The 23596-nt window shown below is 43.0% G+C and overlaps 1 protein-coding gene across 3 annotated transcripts in view; it reads right to left on the minus strand.

Annotated features, from left to right (window-relative positions):
• The window catches only part of Znf608 (zinc finger protein 608), a 109685-nt gene that overhangs the window by 53001 nt on the left and 33088 nt on the right, over window positions 1–23596 (minus strand). For all 3 annotated transcript variants that reach the window (XM_055622772.1, XM_055622771.1, XM_055622773.1), the window contains exon 3: window positions 9095–9350. In XM_055622772.1, coding sequence (XP_055478747.1) covers window positions 9095–9350 — 256 coding nt within the window. The remainder of the gene's footprint in view (window positions 1–9094; window positions 9351–23596) is intronic.

Consider the following 23596-nt stretch of genomic DNA (forward strand, 5'->3'; position numbering starts at 1 on the left):
TAGAGTGCTCAAGACAGTGTGGTTTTGGTAGAAAAAAAGGCATTCCAGCATAACAGCACACAGGCACAGACACATGCCGCTACAGTGAACTGATCATTGACAAAGGGGCAAAGGCAACAGATGTAGAAAGATGTTATAACAGTTGCATACAAAAACATCTAGACCCGAGCCTAATACCCTTGACTACAATACTCAATATGGACTACAGACCTAATTGAGTGCAAAACCATAAAACTGAAAGATAGCACAGAAGAAAATCTAGGTGAATTTGAAGAGGAGGACAGGGAGGGAGACGAGAGGGAGAAAACCATTGTCAGAGGAAGTTATGAAAAGGCAAGTTATGGACTGGGAGAAAGCATTTGTTGTCTAAAACAGGTAAAGAGTCTTCAAACTCATTAGCAAGAAAATAAACCCATGTTTCAAATCTCCCAACCATCTTCAAAAACACACACAAACCATCATAGAAGACAAATATGGCGAATAAGCCCAGGAAGCAGGTTCGACCTCAGCACCGTCAGGGAACTTCAGCTAAGCTTTTCCTAGAATAACATTTAGAACTTAAGAACACTAAGTGTTAGAGGGTGTAAAGTAACGAGGCCTTTTACTCATGACCCGGGGCAATGTGAACATGGCCCCGACACTTTGCAAAAGCATTTTGATTAGGCATTATTTTTAATAAGCGTGTTATTGAACATTAGTCCACATCTATAAAGTGTGTCTAGTATCTGAGCTCAGCCATTCTGAATGCATAGGAAAATGCTAAGCAAAAAGCAAAACAGTTTAGTGAAATTACGTAAAGCTTCCCCATAGCAAAGGAAACTTTGATACGGAAGAAAGACAGGCAGGGACGGAAGAGAGCTACCGTGAAACATGCATTTGACAAGCAAAGGAAAACACAGGAGCCTTTCGGATCAGTACCAAAAACCTGATGCATCGATTTTTCACAAAACCATCCAAAAAACTTGAGCGTACACTTTATCAAAAAGCATGAACAAACGGCTAACAAGTATACATGAAGAGGTGTCCAACACTACTTAAGCATCCAGAAAATGTATACCAAACCACAGGGCAGTACCATCGCATACCTGCCAGAATGGCAGCTAATTGAGAGATAACATTCACACTTTTGGATACTTAGCCCAAAGCATTAAAATCGGGATCTCAGGTAGGTTTTGCCTTTCCCTCCCCCTTTCCCTTAAAGTATCAAGATGTGGAAATAGTGTCTCTTAATAGAAGAGTGAATAAAGAAAATGAGGAATGGATGTGCATGTGGGATATTATTCAAGTCTAAAGAGAAATCAATCCTGCCATGTGTAAGAGCATGGATGAACGCTGAGAATTTATGCTCGGCGTAATAAGGCTTGAGGGATAATTCTATTCTAGAGACTCTGACACAACACTCTGCTTATAGCTAACAACCTTAAGAAGCTAAGAAATTTTACTGGCACACTAAGAGCCACCCGAGTAGTTAGTATACATTATTAGACATTTTTGCCATGATTCCCAAATGGCCTACATGAGCCCATCCAGAATCCATTTGTGGTCATTTTACAATCAGAAAATGAAAATCGTTTTGAGGATAATGAATGAACTATTACTTTTGTTTATTTGTGTGTATTACTTGTGTAGAGGGGGATGGCCGTCCCAGTTCTGGATGTGGAGGTCAGAGAACAACTGGCAGGAGTAGTTCTCTCCCTCCACCACGTGGATCCTGGGGACTCTCAGGCTCAGAGGCAAGTGCCCCTATCCTCTGAACTAGGGCACCAATCCTGAATAATTTTGATTATACTTTCTTTTTGTTCTGATTAGTCAGATAATGACAAGGTTAAAAATTTAATTAATTTTTTAAAATCCGATTTTCCGATAAATTTTTAAAAATCAACAATAAGGTATTTCTGGAGCTATTTTTCATTGTCTAGACCAAACATAATTCAAAAATAGCATACCTCTGGCTGGAAAGCTCCATGATTTCAGCTTACACAGGTATTTAGCCTGTTGCACTTTGTTCCATGAATTTATTTAACAGTCCACAGCTATGTACACTTGGGATTGTTGTATGCCAGATGTGGGGGATCCAAAAGGAAAGAGCAGGTGACTCACACCTAAGTAATTGCAGGATAGTGGGGCTGGAAAGAACACTGTGTACACATTAACCCAGTTGAAGTTTGAGGACAACTGCCAAAATCAGACTTGTGAACTACAAAGAAACCCTTACCATTTCACACTTCAAATACAGCCTTGAGTTACCACACCACACTTGCTCGAAACCCAGTACCTAGGGAAACACAAGGAAAGCTCTGATAGAAGGAAAGCAGGAATTGAGAAGGAAGAGGTGTTGTGGAGAGCAAGGGTCTCAGAGTATAACTGCAGGGAGTTCAAATTCAGACTCTCCCACTCGCCAGGCGTGCTATCTGGTACAGGTGAACCGAGTTTCACATCTCTATTAGAACAGTGATGGTGAGTGACAGTGAGTTTGTTCTGGCTTAAATGAAATTAGTATCTAGTCAACGTCCAGGTCCAAAGAAAGTGCTTATTGAATCAACCCTTTGTTTTATAGGTTTCCATTAAATCAGCAAAGAATCAAGGAAAGAAACAAAGAAAGGAAGGAAGGAAGGAAGGAAGGAAGGAAGGAAGGAAGGAAGGAAGAGAGAGAGAAAGAAAGAGAGAGAGAGAAAGAAAGAAAGAAAAAAGAAAAGAAAGAAAAGAAAAGAAAGAAAAGAAAAGAAAAGAAAAGAAAAGAAAAGAAAAGAAAAGAAAAGAAAAGAAAAGAAAAGAAAAGAAAAGAAAAGAAAAGAAGTCACTGCAGGAGGACTAAGGTCCTGGCTTTCATTTGGGGTGATGAAAACCTTTTGAAATTAATTATAACTATGGATGCCTAACTCTAAATGCAGTGAAAAACCAATGGATCACACACTTTCAATGAACAGATCACATGTTATGTGAATTATATTTCAATAAAGCTATGAAAATTGTAAGAAAAAAATCAATGACATGCTTCAGTTGATGTGTCCAGATGGGTCAGTAGTTATTCTTTGCAAATAGTGAGATCGTTTCCATCTTGTAATTATAAATGCACTCTTAGTGCAAAGTCAGTGTAGCATTAAGAATCTTTCAAAAATTTTTTTTATAAATTTCTCCTTTTAGGGAAAAAAAGTACATCAGTTATACACACACACACACACACATACCTTATAGGACAACTTTCATCTTTCTCACATCTAAATCCTTAGAAATATTTAAATGCTTGAAGTTCTGTATTCAAATATGAGTTTAGCTTTGAGATAAAGCAACAATAAAAGTTTTAAAATGTCTTTATAAAGTTGGTTCAAGCTGTCCACTTCATTACTTGGTACCCGATGCCCCCACCAAAGGACTGACAGAGATAACCACGGTTTAAATGTTGATCTGAAGCCATGATGCCTACTCCCATTGAAAGCAGTGTCTTATTCACCTTGTGGACAACCTGGAGCTTTCCAACAAAACACACAGGACCAACCCCTCCTTGTAGCCTGTGTGCCCGTGTTACTTCACCAGGACAATGCTAAGCCGCTTCACAGGTCCCGTTGTTATGACATCTCTTTTCTTAAAGATGTTGGATCAGCACAGTGGTTCACACTTGAAATTCCAGGTACTGAGCTGAAGCAGACTTGGTCCTGGGACAACCTAGTAAGACTGTCTCAGAAACAAAACAATAATAACCTTGTTCTCAGAATAGCCAGAGGTAAATAAATGGTTTGTGTTCTGTGAAAGCACTCTCTGCTTTTGGACTTGGGTTTCCTTTCCACATGAATGGAAGATACAACCTTTGGGCTGCTCTGCCACCAGCAATGGTGGCTTTCAAGGGACCAACTGCACGCTCACCGGCAGCCTCCCCGTAAGTTGGGCAAAGAAGGCTATGAAAAAGTTTATGGCCAGTGCACACAGTGGTACTAATTACAATTAAGAGTTCTTTCAGCCCCTCAAAACCTCTGTAGGGTTCTGTTAAGGATCAAGGCTATAATCTTTTCCTTGCCAGGATAGTAAACAACTATTTTATTCATTTTTGACAAATATATGAACTGATAACGTGCTGAACGCTGGTCAGCCACCAGCTATCTTAATGTTTCCTGTGACCGCGTGGGTATCATCGACGGGAGTGCATAATGAAGCATGCGAGTCAACAATGTCATTTCATGCCCCTGTGAGCCACAGACAAATTTATAACAACACAGCTATGGACTTCGACAAACAGTTTCTCACTCAGCAAAGCATTGCACAAACTCTATGCTTAGTCACAGAAAACACGGCGTAAGCCTGGATTAGTATGTAATCTCTTCTCAAATTAATCAAAATTTTAAAAGAAATGTTCTGTTTGAAGTGGTGTGATCAGTGAGTAAACACTGCAGAATAAGAATCGTAATACTGTATTTTAGGCTATCCTCAATTATGCACATCATTTGCCTTTTAATGAGTTATCTTGAAACTCACTACACTGCACATTTATGACTTTGGAGATCCAAGAGAAGTGAGATTTACGAACATCTCAAGTGGTTTTTAAAAAGAGTCATTTATTTCTCCAGTTAATTACCTTTAAAGTAATCATTTCCTAAGTCTCTCCTCCCCCTTGGAAAGCCAAGGCGCAGACCACCAGGTGAAGAAATTCCTATATGGCACTCTCCCCTTCAATGAGATTCTGTCTCATTACAATCATACTCACTGTGCCCCAGGCATTCCACTGGCTCCTAGGAAATCTCCCATTGATGACCTAAGCAAGGTTTGTTTGCTTGCTTGCTTGTTTGTTTGTAGACAAGAGTCTCCCTGGAGCCCAAGCTGGCCTCAGGCTCACCTTCATTCTGTCTGTCTACAGATTGCTGGAACTGCAAGTGAGATAGATCCACTTTCTGTAGCATTTAGGCTGTAGGAACATTACTATTGTTTTCTGGACTGCATAGTTCAGCAGAAACTACAAAGAAATAAACCTGTGGTTCCTGGCTAATTTGAAAACTCAACAGTAAGGTGTCTGCCACCATATTAGGAAGAGTGCTATCAATTGGTTGTTCCTGAAGACTGTCCCTTAAATCCTCTCTGGTTCATCTGGATGTTCAAGGCTCTCGCTTCCATCACTACTAATTGAACAACTATGCTTCCCTGCCATACTTCAGCATTTTGGAGGTCTTCTCAATCACTGGGGAAAGGCAAGTGTCCTTGTCCATTTTATACTTGAGTACTTGAGGCAATAAATGCACATGATCTCCTTAAAAACAAAAAAAAAAAATCAAGAAACCTTGCATAGGACCTAGTGTTCTCCCTTCCCCCTCTTCTCTCCCCTGCCTCCCAATCACTTTTGGAATATTACAACACAGGTCGTTACCGAAACCAGACCAGTGCCCAAATCCATGCCAACTCAGACTGACCCAATGCCTAGGGTCGTCTGATTCTAAAAGCCGTACCTCTCTTGAGTGATTTAATAGCGAGGTGCTGAGAACATCATTGGCAAATGCCAGTTTTTCTGTCAGTGGCTTTAACTCTGTTAACCATTAGGAAACTAAAGGGGAGAGGAATGACAGTTGTGTGAATGGACGGTGGACACAGCTGAACCAAGTTTTCTCTCCCATATGTAGCCACCTACCAAAAAAGTCCCAATAGGAAACATGACTGAGGGGCTGGAGAGCCTGCTCCACAGTTCAGTTCACCGCACCCAACCTCTGGTGGCCTGCAACTCACAGCCACCTATAACTCCAGCTCTGAGGAATCCAGGACTACTTTTGGCTCCCCGGGGGGACCTGCGCGCATATGTACATATCCAGAGATTCACTCACATACGTATATTAAAAATGAACAATAATTGCTGAAAATCCCCCACTTCAATAAAATGAAAAAGGAAACACACTCAAGATTCCTAAAGCCGAGACCAACACATGTATTCTACACAACACGGTGCTCAATTCAGCAACTTTTTTCCCCCCATTTTCTTAAAAGCAAATTTTCAAACAAGCTCTTACAATTTAGGCATATGTGTCCCAAATGTCACAAATGAAATGCTATGGAAATTCCTGCAACAGCTGCTAGTAATTTTGTACAATCCATCACTGCTCCTAAACATTCACCTTAGAGAAGAAAGATCAGAGTAGAATAAGCAAACACCCACATGTAGTAATAGTTTTTCTCTCCTATTAAGCACAGTCTGAAGCCTGCTAATTTTTTCCAGAAGCAACTTTACTGTTAACACTTTATTTCCATGCTCAACTTGGTTCTTGAACAAGCAGAAATTCACGTAAGGGCAGTAACTGGAGAAGCAAAGACAAACTAAAAGAAGCAGACCATAATGAGGGCTTCCAAGAACAGGAGGCAGCTAAATACTTAACCCAATGTCACGTTCCAGTCTCCCTATTCCTCTGTCCTCCAAGAGGTTGCAAAAATATCCAATATCCCCCGAAGACTGTGACTGTGAATTTTTGAAATTCTAGGGTCTGAAAACACGGGGATATAGGACCTCCACACATGTGAATGAACTATCAAATTAAACTTGGGAAAACACTACCCATGATAGAAGCAATGGAGGCATTTGATTGAGCTCAGATGACTTAAATTCCTCAGAGGCAAGAAATTGAGTTTAGCCCTCAAAACTCACTTTATGAGTGGCTGTAGCTCCTCAAACCATCACAGCAAACATCTGCACTGGCAAGGCAGTCCTGAGACTGGCCCCGCACACAGTTGGCTACTTTGCCTGTGAATCTACAGTCCTGAGTCAGTGCAAAGACACCCACAGATATGGCTGGATGGTGGCACAGAAAACCAGCTTTTTCAAATCTGGAGACCATCATGCATGGTGGAATGGTAGGTGGCACCTGCTTGGAATCCCAGCACTCAAAAGGCAGAGGTGAGTGGAACATGAGTTCAGTGCCAGGCTCCAGTACAGAGCAAAGCTTTGTCCCCTATCCCCCCCAAAAGAAATTTTAAGTCAAAAACCATTTTTAGAGGCTAGAATGGAACTGATAAGGCTTTATTTGTATACTTTCAAAACAATGTCTTCAAGCTCTTTAAACACAGAGCCAGAGTCTCAGAATTCTGCTTCAATTCATGCACTTGCTTTGGCTTTTAAGCACAACCCCTCAACTCCTGCCCCTGCACCAAATAACCCACTTTTATTAGAGGCCAAGGCTAAAAGTCAAAACTAAACAGACTTCTAGGCAAGCTGAAAAATAACCCAAACTATCCCAGAAAGCTTGTGGCTAATTTTATAACATCTGCCACCCAGTGAGGCCCCACCTTAGGAAGCCTGTCCTACTCCATCCTTACATCAATAACATCATGACAAGCAGCAAGTCCATTAAGAAACAGGAAGACAGCGACTCAGCTTAGTGAGCCAATTTTCCAAGAAATCTCAATTTCAAGTTCACGGGCATTAAACCCCTATTTTCTCCAACTCTGTTTCCTGTTACTGAAAATCTTTATGTAACTAAATGTGTTGTTCGTCTTGACTCTAGGCAAGAAGATCAGACTGAACCCCTTCTCCGATACTTCTGCTGTACAGAGAGAGCCCTATGGAGCCATACTGTGCAACCTGAGGATGGGGGCCAGGCAGAAACTGGCCTTGGCCTGGGAAATGGGTTCTGAACAAACAGGGAGGAAAGTTTAACTGTGTGTGCTCTCAGATGATCCTTCTCCAGCCCTATATTCTCACAGTACTGTGCCAATTGGCTTTTCAGAGTGGTGACAAACCCAACCTAAAAGTGTGAAGATGGGAAAGGTGGAAAAAAATTTTTTTTCTAAAGTGAAATTAAATTCTGGGTAATTAATTTCTATTTTAAACAAACAAGAACTAACTTCATAGCTGCTATTTTCACTCCCTTTTACTGTATAATTAATTCTTTTGTTCATTACTGGTACCAGCTGCAATCTTTGTTTTTAAATTATTAAGAAACAAATCATACAAGAGTACATATAATGTTATAGTGGGATTCAGAGATTTCTCCAATCTTTGTTCTTTCTTCCTTGAAGCAGTCAGAGCTACTTCTGCCCAGCAATAAACCCCTCACAGGAGCACACGCAAAATTACCTAGCATATATTCTACCTTATTAAGTTGCATCCTCAACTCCCCCTCCCCACCCTTGATTCAGACAAACTCAACTAATGACTGAGTCTCGGTCCATTCTTGTCACTCTCAGCCTTTCTCTGACTCTTCTCATGGACGCCCAGGGGTTTGAGCTGTCATCCATCCCCTTCATGCTTTACCAACAAAGCTTACAGGGGAGAAAGGCTCCCCACGTTCATTTTCTGCTGGGCCTCAGGAAGCAACTGGTGTGTTTCTCCCTTCAACTCCCCGCTCTTCTTATTGTACACAGAGCAGGCTCCTCTCAGTCCCTGGGAGTTGCTTTTCAGTATCTTCTGGCCTGTTAATGATGCATGCTGCTTGAAAACGCTCCACGCCATGTGCTATGAGACATGGCAACCTGATCTGGACCCACTATCTGCATGGCTGGCACTCTGACTTATATTCCCAGTGGTGGTGATAGATGGGTCCAGTTTCCCTGGGCGGTTTTTCCCCGTAATGAGTCGCACTTGCCAAAAGGCTTGATGAGTTAAGGGGCAAGAACGGCTTTGCCTGGGGAAGTAGAAGAGATGACAGGCTCAACTGGGCCTTAAACCTTTAACCTTAGCTTCATTAGCTCTGAGCAACAACCAGCCCTGGCCACACCATGACAATGGCCCTGGCCGTGTAAACAGGGCACAGTTAGATTCAGAAGGTAGATAGATAAATAAAAGATCCCACAACACAGAAACAGACAAATTGACAGTCATACCACAAATAAAATGAACTTGAGCTCTGTCGCCTTGATACCTTTTAGGAGAAAGTTGCTCCTGACCCCACTTCTCACAGATCCTCCATGTATGGAGAAGCATTTTTTTTAAGGCTCTGATGCATCTTTAAGGTACAGGAAGCCAGGAACACGACGGTTAAGCATCATTATTTAACCCAACAGTCAGAGAAGCCTACACACCACCTTTCTGTGCTCTCAGACCACAAAGAAAATAAATCCCCCTCACAGATGGAGAGAGATACACCATGGAGAAGAGGGCAGAGGGAGATAAATAAAAATAAATGATATTTACCTTCTTCTGTTTCATGCCACACGATCCCTTCCAGATTGACACTGGTCCCAGGTTCACAGGGCCCAAGACACTCTGGCTCTGTCACTACTCCAACTTCACACGTATTGACACCCACGGACCGAGTCCGAACCAAAAGCTGTTCGACGGGTGCTGCAATATTGGATGAAGATGGGGAAAAGTAGGAGGGCAGAATCTGAGGTGCGAGACTGCTGGCAATCGGCGGCGGTGGTGCCGGCACTGTAAACAGGGGGTCAACCTGAAAGACAGACAGGCTTACTGCAGGGGTGATGCATTCTGGGAGTTCTCTGTAATGCAATCTGCTTACATCGCTTCTAGAACAGATCATCATTCTACATTCCATTTGCAATTATCACAGGCTCTGAGTGCTTTCATGGTGCCAAAATATAAGCAGAACAGAAATGAGCATTTTGTGTTTTCTAGTCCAAGAAGGTGAGGGGTGCGGGGTAGCGCTAGCTTCCTGAGTGAGAAGCAGGCCTTCTAAAATTCACCGGAAATGTGAATGAAAATGCTTTGTAACATTAACACTGCTTCCCCCTCATACAGAAACCTCATTTTTAAAATTATAACATTATCAAAAGGAGAAACTCTGGTAAATACTAATAAACAACATCTATGTTATTGGACATTTAAATAAAGGAGATGGACTACAGTTATTCTCAGGGTACTATATAAAGCATAATGAATTAAATCACTACTAAAATATTAACTTACTCTGCTGAATATGTAAAATTTATAACTCGATTATACACACTGAAGCACATAAACTGAATATTAGCCTGTGTTAAGAACCAATTCCTAATTAAGTGTTCTAGCGTGAAGTTTAGCAGGAATTTATAAAGAGAATAAATAAATGTGTGTGCCTGGCATCAACACAACCTGAGCTCTCCAACCCACAAAGCCTTCAGTGATTCATCCATCTTATCAAGATGACGGAGGAGCTTGACCAAGGCTTGGCAGCTCCCTCTCAAAATCCAAAAGAACTGAATACTGCAGCCAAGTACAAGGCCTTGTGGTCCAAGAATGCCTCACTTTGCATCCCTGAAAGGGCAGCAAAGAGGTGTCCTTCCCAGGCTTAGATGCCCAGCTGTGACGTAAGCAAAGCCCACATCTATCACAGACAGATCGCTGGCCATTTATTTGGCTCAATTAACAACTACTGGGACTGCCAGCGAACAGCTTTGATTTGACCTTGGGAACAGGTCATTGGTTGTGAAAAAGACACCTGTTTGTTGGCGCTCCAGTTTATCTACACACTGGGCACAAACAGTGCCTGAATGCAAGGGACAGCATCCTGGGTTCGGTTGGGTTAACAAATAGTAAATGTTAAGGACACATTTACTAGGTCAGATGGCTGACCTAGTAAAACTCCATCTGCTGTGCATACACCCCTCGATTCATAAAGCCTACTTCGCTGTCTTTTGGATACAGATTTAATATTATATATTCTTTGTTGCTTTAAAAAAAAAACTAATAAAACGAGTGTTTCAATAGAGTCAGATGAGGAACTATGCTCCTTAAACAGTGGAGGCTGTCATCTGTATGGGCTCCTGGATGAAACGACCAGAGGATTATCTATAATTTGCATTCCACCTAAAATGATAAACCGACATTCACTTGTCTGGGTGATTCTAGATGCCAGAGACTAGCCCTTCACCCATCAGCCTGCTAAGGAAACTTAATTTCCGGCTCTCAAAGCTGCCATAAAACTTCTTTTGCACTATACTTTTTACTGTTCTGCATTCCTTGTCCTGATCGCAGAGTCCCAGAAAGAGAAGCCCTCAGCAGGTCCAAACCGTAGATAAGGTGATGGAGGCCTTCTAGAAACTGCTGCTTAATGTGGATCAAAGTTCCCCCTCGAAATTCCTGTTTTAAAATGTTGACTGATAAATGAGGAAGGGGTTCTGTGCAAGGAAATTAAGGCAGAGAGAGTAAGAAAGAGAAGCCCAATCCTAACTACACTCTTTATTGCAGCTAAAAATCGGTGTGAGATTAGAAAGATGTTCCAAAATTAAAAACTACAAGATGACATTAGGTCGTATAAAGCCAAAGGGACAAAAATGGATGGGTTTCTGAAAATAACTTCATGTGACCAAATCCACAGCCCACACTAGGATTGAGAACAAAGCCAACTTGAGTTAATGTGTAAAGAAATGGACCAAAATAGAAGAAGTGAGGAGTCTGAGGGGACTGTGATTCAGATTTGGGAGGTGGGGACTGACTGGACAATGAGTAGGACCTTTCTGGGGGTAGCCTGTGTTCACACTGGGATTTTGGCTCCAGACCTGACACCAATTAGGCTGTGACCTTCCCTAATCCTTTAACCTCTCTGGGGCCCTACTTCCCTCAATTGGAAAATAGATTCTTCAGCCTTCTAATATTGCTAACAAATCTTATTACACCTGTTTCTACCTTGAATCCCCGTTCCAACGCAACCCCACTTAGAGACAGACCTATGATACACCTCATAATAGTTTATTCTTATGTAATTCCAAAAATGAAATTTCCATTTTAAATCTTTGTTGTGGGGTTGCTGCTGCTGCTGCTGCTGCTGCTGCTTGCTGGGGGCCAAACCCAGGGTCTGGTGCAGACTTGGTCAAAGCTCTATCACAGAGAGCCACTCCCAGCCCAAAGTCCAAATTCCTGAAGAATTGAGGCATCTTGTGAACAAAGGCCTCCAAATAACCTAACTGTGCTTATTTCCACAAACACAATCCAAGTGGAATGCCAGAGGTAAATTAGTGGTAACCATAGAAGTCCCAAGCACCACGTTTTAAAACAAGGAAGTGAAGGTTCACAGACTTTGACTATAAATACAAGCTGACTCATAAAATGATAATAGTCTAAAGCCCTTAACACCTGGTAGGTAATGTAATCTCAAATATTCACATCTTTGATTGACTCGAGTGAAGTATTCTCTCCGAGTTTCCTCGGGGAGCAGAAGAACCAGATCTTCTACCCTACCCCCCTTCTCCCCCAAAGCCCTGTGGAGGAGGAGCACAAAGACCACCCATGTAGCCAACAGCAGACCCTTCTCTCCACAGGTCAGCAAATGGAAAGAGGAGTTTTCAGGGTGGGAATGACAGCCACTCCCAGAGTATTTTACTTGGCAGATATGCTATTTTTAAAAGCATTCCTCCTATTTATCAATACTTAGGAGCTTAGAGAAGAATCCGAATTTCCATTAGCTCAAGTAATAACTGGAGCCCAAGGATCACTGAGCCCACATTCCTCACACGAAGCTCTGGGTGTCTGTGCCTCCAGCCTTTGCCTGAGACCATCACATAATGTTCCAGCAAGAAGGCCACCTAGACCAATCCACTTGATCCTAGGGAAACCAGTGTCCCATTTTTTTGGGCAAGAACAGTAAGCTAGCTCAAGTGTCAGCCAGGATAGCAGAAAAGAATATATTGCAGTGAGAAATTCACAAGAGAATCACCTACCCCAGGAGACTAAAACGGAGTGGAATCTTCAGAGAATATGGCCAGTAATTTCTACCAGGTAATGTCCCAGTGAAAATGCTCCTTTGAATAGGTTTCAGTTCTCTCGTGTATGCCATGGTGTTACCACAGAACACAAGGACTTATAGAAAGCAGGACCTTGAAGGATATTCCGTGGTTAATTTAGTATTTGTTGAGATACGGTCTCCTTAAACAGAGTCGTCTGGCTTCAGTCTGTGGATTCCCCTGCTTCCCTAGTTCTGGGATTGCAAGACTGCGCTACCACACTGGACCTCAATAGTTAGACAAAAGATCAACTCCAATATATGCCCTGATTTCTCAGGTTAGATCTACACTGAGGCCATAATTTCTTCGTCTAAGGATGCTTGTTAAGGCAGAGGACTGCAAAGGGTTCCACAGGCCTGCCTGCTGGGAGACAGCTTCTCATTGGGGCAGCTGGGGGGGGGGGGGGGAGCTGTCCTCGGGCTTTGTTATCAGGAGACCAGGGTTCAAGTCCTGGCTCTACCAGTTCATGCTGCGTGGGGGCCCTTAGTCATTGTTGAAACACCTGACAGGATCAGAGTTGCAAGGAAGATGGTGACAGCTCATGCAGATGGAATGCTCAACGTGAGGTGCCTCTCCACGAACACTGTCTTAAAGGGCCCTGGAGCCCCCAGTCTGACACTCCAGTTCTCAAAAACGACATACAACCTTGCAAAGCTGCTTTCTATATGCTACTATATTTAACATGAATCTGTAATCCCCTCTAAATGCATGGCTAAGTGTGGTTAAAGTGTGTTAAAAGTATAAGAAAAGGGGGCTTAACCCAGAGAAGCTCAGCCTGGGGAAACGCAGCCTCTTTCAAACACTGACACCTGGAAGCAGTCTGCTGTGCAACCCACCTCCATTTTATAGTTTCACAGCAGTGATGAGAGCATCCCAGAGGTCCTGATGAGCCCTGAATTACTCCAAAAACTCTTCTAATCTCCAGTTGTACATCTTTTTCTCACATGGGCTCCCCAAAAGTCTAGCTCTGCTCCCCTCAACCCACACCCACAAAAGAGCTACAGCTATCTGCTAAATTGTGCAACCTGCTACAAAAGAAAAAGAAAAAGAAAGAAAGAAAAGAAAATAAAAGAAAGAAAAAAAAAAGAGCAGGCCCCAAGCCCCTGTCACCCAAGGCTGCAAGCTTCATCAAGAAAATCGGTCAAACATTAGTTAAATAGTCATAAATGGATTGTAGTGACAACTTCATTTGTAGAGCTGCATTCAAGGAAAGAGTGTAAAGGCGGGACATTTATGATCAACAGTTTGGTGCAGACAATGGTCTTTAGAGTTGGAATGCTAGCTTGGTCATTCAGTATGGACTCTCAGACAAGCCACTTGATCCCTACGTGACTCTATCTTCATCTGAAAAAGCAGAAATAGCACCTAACTAATGTGACAGGGAGTCATACCAGCAACCTAATTCAGGGTGTAGGATAGAGCAACGCCAAAGTAGGAGCTAGTCCTACCCTCAATATTGTTGCAAATGCCTATGAGACCTGAATGACAGGAAACTGATGAGTGGTTTGGTCCTAGGAGGCCAAAGGTTAGGCTTTACTACAAAAAGCAATTCAAGAGTGGGAATTTTGCATACCTTCTTAGGGGGAGAAATATACTTCTAATAAGACAGTCCTCATTTAAAACTCACTAGGATTTATATAGTACTAATAACGAGAATTAAAGATCAGAAGAAAAGTATGGGCCAGTTTTGGCAAGGGTTGCTTTGTCAAAGCTCTTGTCCCTCATCTTGATGGGACACTGACGTAACCTATTAGAGCCCCCCGAACAGGAAAACAGCCATCTCCAATGGGGGGAAGGGGGGGGGGAAACAGAGAGGAGAGACTCGTAAGTCTAACAGCTGGTGGTGGCAGCCTGTCAAACTGAGGAAAGTTAATGTCAAGAACAGACGGGCCGCAGTCTCTCACTGTTATTTTTGCATGATTATTCCCAGGTGTTGGTGCACGCTGTGCAGTAGCCTGGCTATTTATCACGCCAGAGAGCCTAAGAGCAGGGGGCGGGGGAGGGGAGCAGAGAGGGTGGAGGGAGGCGGGGAAGAGAAGGTTATTTACACAGATAGCGGGCACTTAGTGTGTGTAATCAGAGGGCTGAGGGGGAAAACTCTGCAGAGGTCCTGGCAATATTTTCTCTGTTCACCTTCTTTCAAGGGCTTCCTGAGTGCTGATGAGCCAAGAAGGCTCCAGCGCTGGAGTGCCGGTGGTGGCTGCTTTTCATCACCGAGCGTTTGACTGTGTCAGCCAGGGAGGCTCTACAGTACCAGGAAACCCAAAGCAAACACAGAGGGGTCTCCCGGGCAGGGCTGAGGGGCACTGAAGCAGGCACTCCAGACCAACAAAGACACGTCCACGTGGCTCTGCTGCAGGAGACAGCCAGTGAGTGTTGCCAGGACGGCTGAGAAAGGAGCGCCCAGGCCTTCCGACTAGGGAGCCTCTTCGCTGCAGAGACCACCCCAACCCCCACCCCAACTGGCCTGCATCGGGGCTGGTCCCCGTCGGGGCACCGTGCCCTGGGTTACTTCCATCTGTTCTCACAAATCTCCACACGGGTCCTGCCGTTAACCCCTCAATCCTGGGATTCTCAGACTGCCAACCGCCACAGGCGGGAGGAGTGGTGTTTCATTTTGCACAGAGTCAATGTTTTGGTTCTTTCAGTTTGCTGGGGCATGGGTACTTAAGGCTTACATTTTCCTCATATCCTGGTATTTGGCTGTTTTATTAGATTGCCCACAGTCACCTCTTAATTTAAAAAGCATTAGGCAGAAGTCTGCTCGGCCGTAAATGGAAATCCCGGCTTTTTAGAGGTGACCACTGCTGCGGATGGCAGCAAATCTGTGCTACACATCTGCCTGACGTCACTGTTTCATTAGCAAAGCTGGGTCGGCTGAAAAACATATTCCTTAGACACTGATCCCCTCTCCAAAATTAATCACATTTGAATTTCCATCTCCTGTGGACAAAACAGAAGAGCTCCAGCTTTGGACATTATTCTTAGTTTGACCTCTCCTAAACGTGATAGACCCTTCTGAGAAACCAGGTGAAAGCAATTTATGCTTTGGAACTTGTTGTGCAAAAAATTAAGGGGGAGGGAAGAGCACACTCATGTTCATGATTTAAGGGATCAGTTCTCCTCTAACCTGGAGTCTCCACCATTGTCCCATTACAGACACAGAAACAAGATTCCCTAAAGCAGGGGCAATTTATCCAAAGGGCTAAAAATTCAAGACCAAAGCCCCGCCTCCATGGTGCTTTCGACCTTGTTTGTACAGAGTTCACATTCTGAGCTACTGTTTAACACACACGGAGTAAAGGGATTAGAATAGTTTTCAAACAGACATCATAGGCAGGATTATACTGTGGCCTCACTTTTTCCCCCCCATTTGATCTTTACAAAACTGAGGAGATAAGAGGGTGACTTTGAAGGGTCTGTTAGGGAGAGTGGCCAAGCCAGATTCTGAGCCTACCTAGGGCAACTCAAAGCAACCTGCCCTAAATGTAAAACGGCATGAGGTGGGGAGAACACCTACCTCCTTCAAAGGGAGTTTCTTATCCGTTTGTGTACACAGGAAGTCACACACCCAAATTTAAATGCATACATTTTAAAGCTTGACAACACACTTTGTGATCCTTCCAGGACCCCGACCCCTACTCCCAGAGCTGAGGAGAGAATTCAGCAGGTAAAAGCTCTTTGTACATGAGTACATGAGTCTGAATCCCCCAAATACATGAAAAAATGTTTGGCATGATTGAGCACACACACCAGGAACCCCAGTGGTGGAGACTTGGGTGGTTACAGAGACAGAATGATAGCTGGGACTTTCTGAGCCCGTAATACATACAGTTTCTCTCTCTCTCTCTCTCTCTCTCTCTCTCTCTCTCTCTCTCACACACACACACACACACACACACACACACACACACACACTCACACATGCACATCCCTGAATAGTGGAGGATTAGCTCCACGGTAGAGTTCTTGGTGTAGCATGTGTGAAGTCCTGGACTCGAGAGGGAGAAACAACCACCTGACACTGTAGCTGAGATGCTGCCAAAGCCCAGCCATGACCATGACTCTTGTCGCCTGGGGCCAGAAAGACTGCTTCAATTTCCAGCCAAGGCAAACAGAGTTCTGGACACACAGAATGCCAACAGTCTAGGCTTTCCATAATGCTGATTAGGGGAAGGGTGTCACTGCCCATGAGGAATCACTCCAGAGGTGTTCCTATGTGCAAGCACATGTAAAAAACGTGCTTAAACAACAGCATGACTTTCAACTATCTCGTCTAGCCTTGGCTGTTTTCCAGGCACCAACAAAGGTAGGAGTGTGTGCTGACAGGGTAATTACACCACTCAGCCCAATGCTTTAATTTTTCTCTTTGTTTTGTTTTGTAACTAAACTAAGTCTCCCCTCAAAGATGCTCAGTGTGGAATTTTATACAGATCTGGGCCTGAGGAACTGTTTCGCCACACCAAGTCAGTTGTCACATACTTCGCCTCATTTGTGTTCTCTGAGAGACGACTGCCCCAGTGCTCAGCCGAAGACACTTTGTTCTGAAAGGGACACTGACGCTTTACACTGCTCAGAGTGTGTGTGTGTTGTAAACAGTAGCAGTAAATGGTCAGCTCTGTCATATCTGGCTCAAAGGGCTTCTCTGATTCCCTCTTGTCCTATTGCCAAAAACCCTTAAAACACAAAAACAAAACGTGGGGGGAAGTGGTGGCAATCATAGAAGGTACTAGAAAAGCCCACTACATTCTGGGAAGAATCCTTTTCTCCTTGGTATAAAGTCCAGTTCCAAGAAAACTTCCACCCAACTGCCATTTTTACCTATTAAGTCTCATTCCCACCCCTTTACAAAGAGGTGAACCTTTCAGCAGAAGCCAAGTTTCAACTCAGCTGAAGAAGGTATGTGTTTTAGTAGCTGGGAGTCAGTGCTGTACACACTTGCCTGTAGTCCCAGGTTTTCCTAAACTCTTATGAAGTCAGGTTGAAATGGGGTAAGTGGCCACATCTCAACTCACTCTAGCAGATGCGGTCACACCTTCTTGAAGGATGGAAAGATGGGGAAGAAGGGACAAGGAAGTCTCTTTGGAGAAAATCCTCTTATTCCTGTTCTTCTCAACTAAAAATCTTTCTCTAAATAGGATAGGTGAACTCTTCCAAACATCCAAATAGAGTCCTGTAAAAAAGGTCGGCTTTTGAATTATACAACATATGCTGCTAATGAGCACATCAGGCCCTTAGGCGGTGTCTTGCAAAGGGTCAGAACTTGTTCTACCAAAGCATCATGGGCCAACCACGGAAAGTAACAATTTGACATTGCCTATCTTGGTATCAATGCCTGCCTGTTTTTAAGGACACATTGCTTCACATTCACTCCTTCCACGCCTCTACTGAAAGCAGATGTGACTCTTCACATTTGATTTTGAGAAATGAGGAAACTGTAAAGAGAAGCTGCCTGTCCAGGTCAGAAGCAAAAGCAGAGGAGTGGGGGTGGAGAACGACACACATACCAGAAGCCACGAATTTCCCAGTAATGTCTGTAATGCCCTTTACATGGTTCCCTGTCACATAAACTCTGTGTATGTTTGGTTTCCAGGCTCAGACTTACCCAGGGCTTCATGCTTATTGGGTAAGTCCTCCCCTAGCCTCATAAGAAAACCTTTCAAAAAACTTTTTATCCCAAGTTCAGAATGATTTTCCCTTCTAAGAATGGAACCGATTTTAAAACTCAGTAGATCTTTCTCTAGTGAGAACATTTTTTTCCTAACTTATTTCAAATATCCTCTGAGAAATGTTATCCACATAACACATGGGTCAGGAGCAGACACCTCAGCTAGTCTTAATGTTAATGGAATATTAGCAGGAACCAAGTGTGTCAATTATAAAAAGATCTCTCGCATTTGCTGTTGATAATGTCTCACACTACAGCCTTAAAGCTGACCTGGAATTCGCTATGTAGCCCAGTATAGCTTCTAACACTCACCTTCCAAAGGACTAGGATTGCAGATGTGAGCTAACATACTCAGTTTAAAAGAAGAAAATGTGGGTTTTTTACCCCTCATAAAAACGATACTAAGCCATTTCGCTTTGAATGAAAGCAAATACCTGGATGTAGGGCACATGTCTGTCATCTCAGGACTTGGGAGGTGGAGGGAGGAGTATCAGGAGTTCAAGGTCATCCTTAGTTCCATAGAGCCTGAACTATATGTGAATCTGTCTCAGAAAAACAGAGGAGGAAGAAGAGCTAATAAAACCCAATGCTGAGGAAGAAGGCTCACAATGAAAGATTATTATTTAGCTTCCCATAGAAGAGGTATTGAGCAACTGGGTGAGTCAAAGTCTAAGGACCTAGTTTTTGTGACAGAAGGACCCTGTGTTAATCCCATGCCCTCCCCTTTTTAAGAGTTGCTAATGAAAGCCGCCTCACTGTTAGGGAAGTCATCCTCTTATCCAGTATCTTTCTGTCAGGTGCCTCTATGTGGCAAGCATTGTTCCAGAAGAGATGAATAGTCACTGCAGAGGTGAGAATATGGTAAGGGTTCAGATGGTCAGTTAAGCCCAAGGCATTATGGGAGCATCGAGGGGGTGGGGCAGGGAGTGTGCTGAGGAAGATTTATAAGCTTGGCATAGGGAAGAAATGAGAAGCTAGGGTAAGCCATCCTGAATGCTACATTAGTTTAAGGACTAATATTAAGGGAGCCAGGAAGGGCTGGAGGGAATTCAAGAGTCCAGGCAAGGATAAGAACGTAGGGGTTTCTCTGAGGTTAAAAAAATAATGTAGAGGATTCTGAAGTAGGGGGTATAGAAGCACCACCTGGCTCATCTGGTAAACCCACATTGGACTCAATATGAAAACAGATGGGGGGTGGGGATGAGATGAGATAGAGGAAGGGAAGGAAAGAGAAAGAGAGAATATGAAATGAATGTGTCAAGATGCCATGGCAGAACTCCAAAGAAAAGACACAGCCAAGACTTGGGAAGGTGGGAGATACAATGGTCTCAAGTGTCCATTTCAGTTAGGAGGGAGAGAGAGAGAAAGAGAGAGTGCCTGGGAAGAGGAACCTGGGCAGAGGGATATCTGAAGGAACGTGTTTACAAGGTAGGCACAGGACCCAGGGGAATGAGCTGGAATTGAGTAATTACCAGCACACAGAAAGAATGAAGCCAATGGAGGGAAGGAATGAACTCAGGGAGAACAGAAGAAGTGTAAGGACAGAGGAAGGAATCTAGTAGACCCAAAGAAAGCTGAGGAAGAAAGGGAGAAATCTCAGCATGGCGGTGAGGTCCCATTCATCAGGAAGTGGCCTGAATCAAGGGAGACCGATTTAAGAGAAAGTTGGTCTCAGAGGCCTGCTGTCAGAAGATCTACCTCTGCTTCTCACCCACCAGAAGAGCAGGGTTGTTAGCAGTTTCAGGCACTTTCCATAACTTTCCCTAACAGCCACGGGCCAGGCCTGGTGTGTGGTCCTTTCACCAACTAGGAGCCTGTCTCAAAACAGACTAAAGAGTATGACTCAATATCAGCACCCTTTATCCCATCAATGACTCACAGTCTTTGAGAAACCCTGAGATTGCCTCAAGGTTTTGTGTGTCACTGGCAGCCAAGAGGGAAGCTAACGTGACCTTTACCTCACAGAGTCACAGAACCTATGGGGATCTGGCTGTCTCACGCACCCTACTAGCTTCTGCCCCACCCAAGGCGCCAAGCACAGTACAATTTACAGTCTGTCAAATTTGTCACAACGCTCAGGTGGCTAAAGTAGCATGCCACAAACTTGCTACTCTGGCGTCTGAATACAGGAGGATGCTTTTCAACAATGATGAAAAGTAAAGGGCTTTAAAGTACCTGGAAATGGATTTATAATTAAATATTTGCAGTTACTTAGAATCTGGTGTATGTGAGATTTGGACAGGGGGATTTTTTTTTTTCTTCCTCCTCTAGCACCTATATTCTGGACAAAACCTAACTTAGCTGAAGATTGGGGTCAGGGTCTTCTGATGTCAACATCTATAAAATGGCACTGAGAAGGCCTATGACAACTATGCCACAGTAGCACCTCCAGAATTTAAAAAAAAAAAAAAGGATCTTTATGAATCACAAATGCAAATAAAAAAACCAAAGTTACAATCTATCCTTTCACACTTCCTAACACCCTTTGTTTATAGAGACCCAGATGGGGGAGGGGTTACCAGAATCACATTCTCTGGACATTCATATTTCCACAACACTTTTAGGTATGTTTTATTTTAGAAAATAATTTAGATCATCATAAGAAGTTATGAAGACGCAGTGCTAGACAGATAGCTCAGTGATTAAGAGTGCTTGCTTCTCTTGCAGAGAGCCTTGGATCAGTTCCCAGCACCCGGCAGGACAGCTTACAACTGCCCAGTAACTCCAGATATCCTTTTCTGGCCTCCGTGTATACTGCTTGCACAGGGTGCACATAAACTCATACAGAGCTGTGCATGGTGGTGTATGCTTTAACGCAGTGATTGAGAAGCAGAGGCAGGCAGATTTCTGTGAGTTTGAAGCCAGCTCCGTTTACCTAGAGAATTTCAGGCCAGCCAGAGCTACATAGTGAGAGACCCTGTCCCGAAGCCAACAACAAAAACCCCTACAGGCCCGTGCATAAAAGTAAGTCTTAAAATGATAAAACACAACAAACCAAATCCCAAATTTTAGACTACCCAGGGCGCTGAGAAGACAGCTCCTTAAGTTCAAGCATAAGGATCTGAGTTCTTGTCTCTCGAACCTAGGTAAAAAGCTGAGCGTGTGCCTGTAATCCCACTGCTGAGAAGTAGACACCAGAGGATACCTAAAGCTTGTTAGGCAGCTGGTTAACATCTGAAATTAATCTCAGCCTACACACACATATACAAAGAGAGAGGGAGAGGCAGAGACAGAAAGAGCAAGCAATGGCAGTGGGGATTCAGGGACCATTCACCTGAGCTCATTCACACCTAATAAATAATCCGTGTTTCTACAACTTAGTTCCACAGAAGCAGAAAACATGACTTCCAAATGAACATGTGACTACACCTTTCAGTTGTTCCAAATGTCCAAGATTTCTTAGCCTGTGAATTAGATGTTTCATAGAGTGTGCCCTTCCAAAGATGACAGGGACCTCTTCCATACACTATCAAACTCCTAGCTCCCTGTGGCCATCAGAGCTGCTGTTATGTACAGTAAAATACATCCACTGTTCCGGTTAGTGAATAAACACCTGCAGGTTCAGCAGCAGACTCAGCCAAATTTAAATCGAGCTGACTCGAATCATTATTACATTAGTCAAGAAAAACTACTGTTTTTTGTTAAATTAAAAAATTCGTACTTATTTTTGCCATAATGGCTATAAACTTCATAAAACTCACAGAGAGGTTATTATTTAAAGATGAGATGAAAAAATGTCTTCAAATATTCTCATTATTTTATTTTAATTCAGCCCTTCTACATGCATAATATTTCTATAAGAAAAACTGTACTCCATACCTCTTAATTCATTTTTCATATTTTATAGCTATTAGAATCCTACATAGCTGATTCTATAACAAAATTAAATAATGAATCTATCTAAATAGCCAAAGAACTATCTTCTCAAAGTTAATCATGGGTATTTTTCCAGTATATTAAAATCTAATAACCCTAACCCAAACAACTTACATCTAAATTGTTTTTGTTTAATAAAAAAAAATGGAATTACTCTGAACCATCAATCACGGTAAGATAAGCAGCTGAGATGAGTAAGTACCTTTGTTAATCAGCACTAAGGCTTATCAATAAACATTTATTCCGTGATGGTGGTGCTAATTTTAATTACAGCATTAAAGTTTACTGGGAACGAGGAATGCTCACCTCAAGCCACTGCTACCAGATAAGGAATGCACTTGGCACCTGGGACTAAAACATAAAACTGGGCTGGAGAGCTGGCTCAACAATTAAGAACTTGTACTTTCAGGGAATTCCCAGAATCTATGGTTGATAACTACCGGCAATGCCCAATTCAGGGAATTCACCACCTTCCTTGAGCACCATGCCTGCATAGACACTCACGAATAATTCTTACTACATCTTAAAAAAATAATAAAGTACCGAAATTGTAGCACTCCTCGATCTGCGTGGCTCTGGTTTCCTTTGATCTAAAGTTGTGTTTGCTTCGATTGGGGTGGGGTGGACTGAGTGGGGAAGAAAGGGCTGGTGGGATTTATTTCAGGGGCTTTGATATTAAGTACATTCTCGCGGTTGGAAAGAGGTTTAACACCACTTTAAACTATCACAATGAACAAATTTCTATTCCCATTATTTGCCACATGATTTTACTCTGAATAAACCTATACATTAAAAAAAAAAAATCTTATTTGTGTGGATGGGGGACACACGGTGGAGCATCCAAATGTGATCGGAGGACAGCTTGGGAGAGTTGTCTTCTCCTATTGTGGGGGTCCTGGGACTTAAACTCAGCAACTCAGGCTCGGCGGCAACTACTTTTACATAAATGAGCTATATCACTGGCACAAAAGCTGTTCATCTTGGTAAAGTAATTCACTTTTAATACACCTTGAAACTATTTAAGTTTCTCTGTAAAATAGTACGTTTTTAATTTGTTTCAGCCAGGTATGATAACCAACATGATCCTCTAATCCCAACACTGGGAAGGCAGACACAGTTGCATTAGTGAAAATTCAAGGCCAACTCAGTTTTCAGGGTAAATTTTAAGCCAACCGTAGGAAGACTCTTTCTCAAAAAACAAACAAATGGAACTCTGTTTCTTTGCCAAGCATAGTGTCTCGTGTTTGTAATCCCAGCAAATGGCAATCTAAGACAAGAGAAGCACCAAGTCTAGGCCAGACTGGGCTACAGAATGAAACCCTATCTCAAGAACACAACAACAAAATCTATTCCTAAATGTCGCAATTTTATTTTAACCATTTCCCTGAAATCTAAAAATTTGTGGTCGTAAAAATTCATGGGCACAGGCCAGGC

The sequence above is a fragment of the Psammomys obesus genome, unplaced genomic scaffold, assembly GCF_907164565.1.
Source record: "Psammomys obesus unplaced genomic scaffold, mPsaObe1.curated_primary_1811, whole genome shotgun sequence".
Lineage (NCBI taxonomy): Eukaryota > Metazoa > Chordata > Mammalia > Rodentia > Muridae > Psammomys > Psammomys obesus.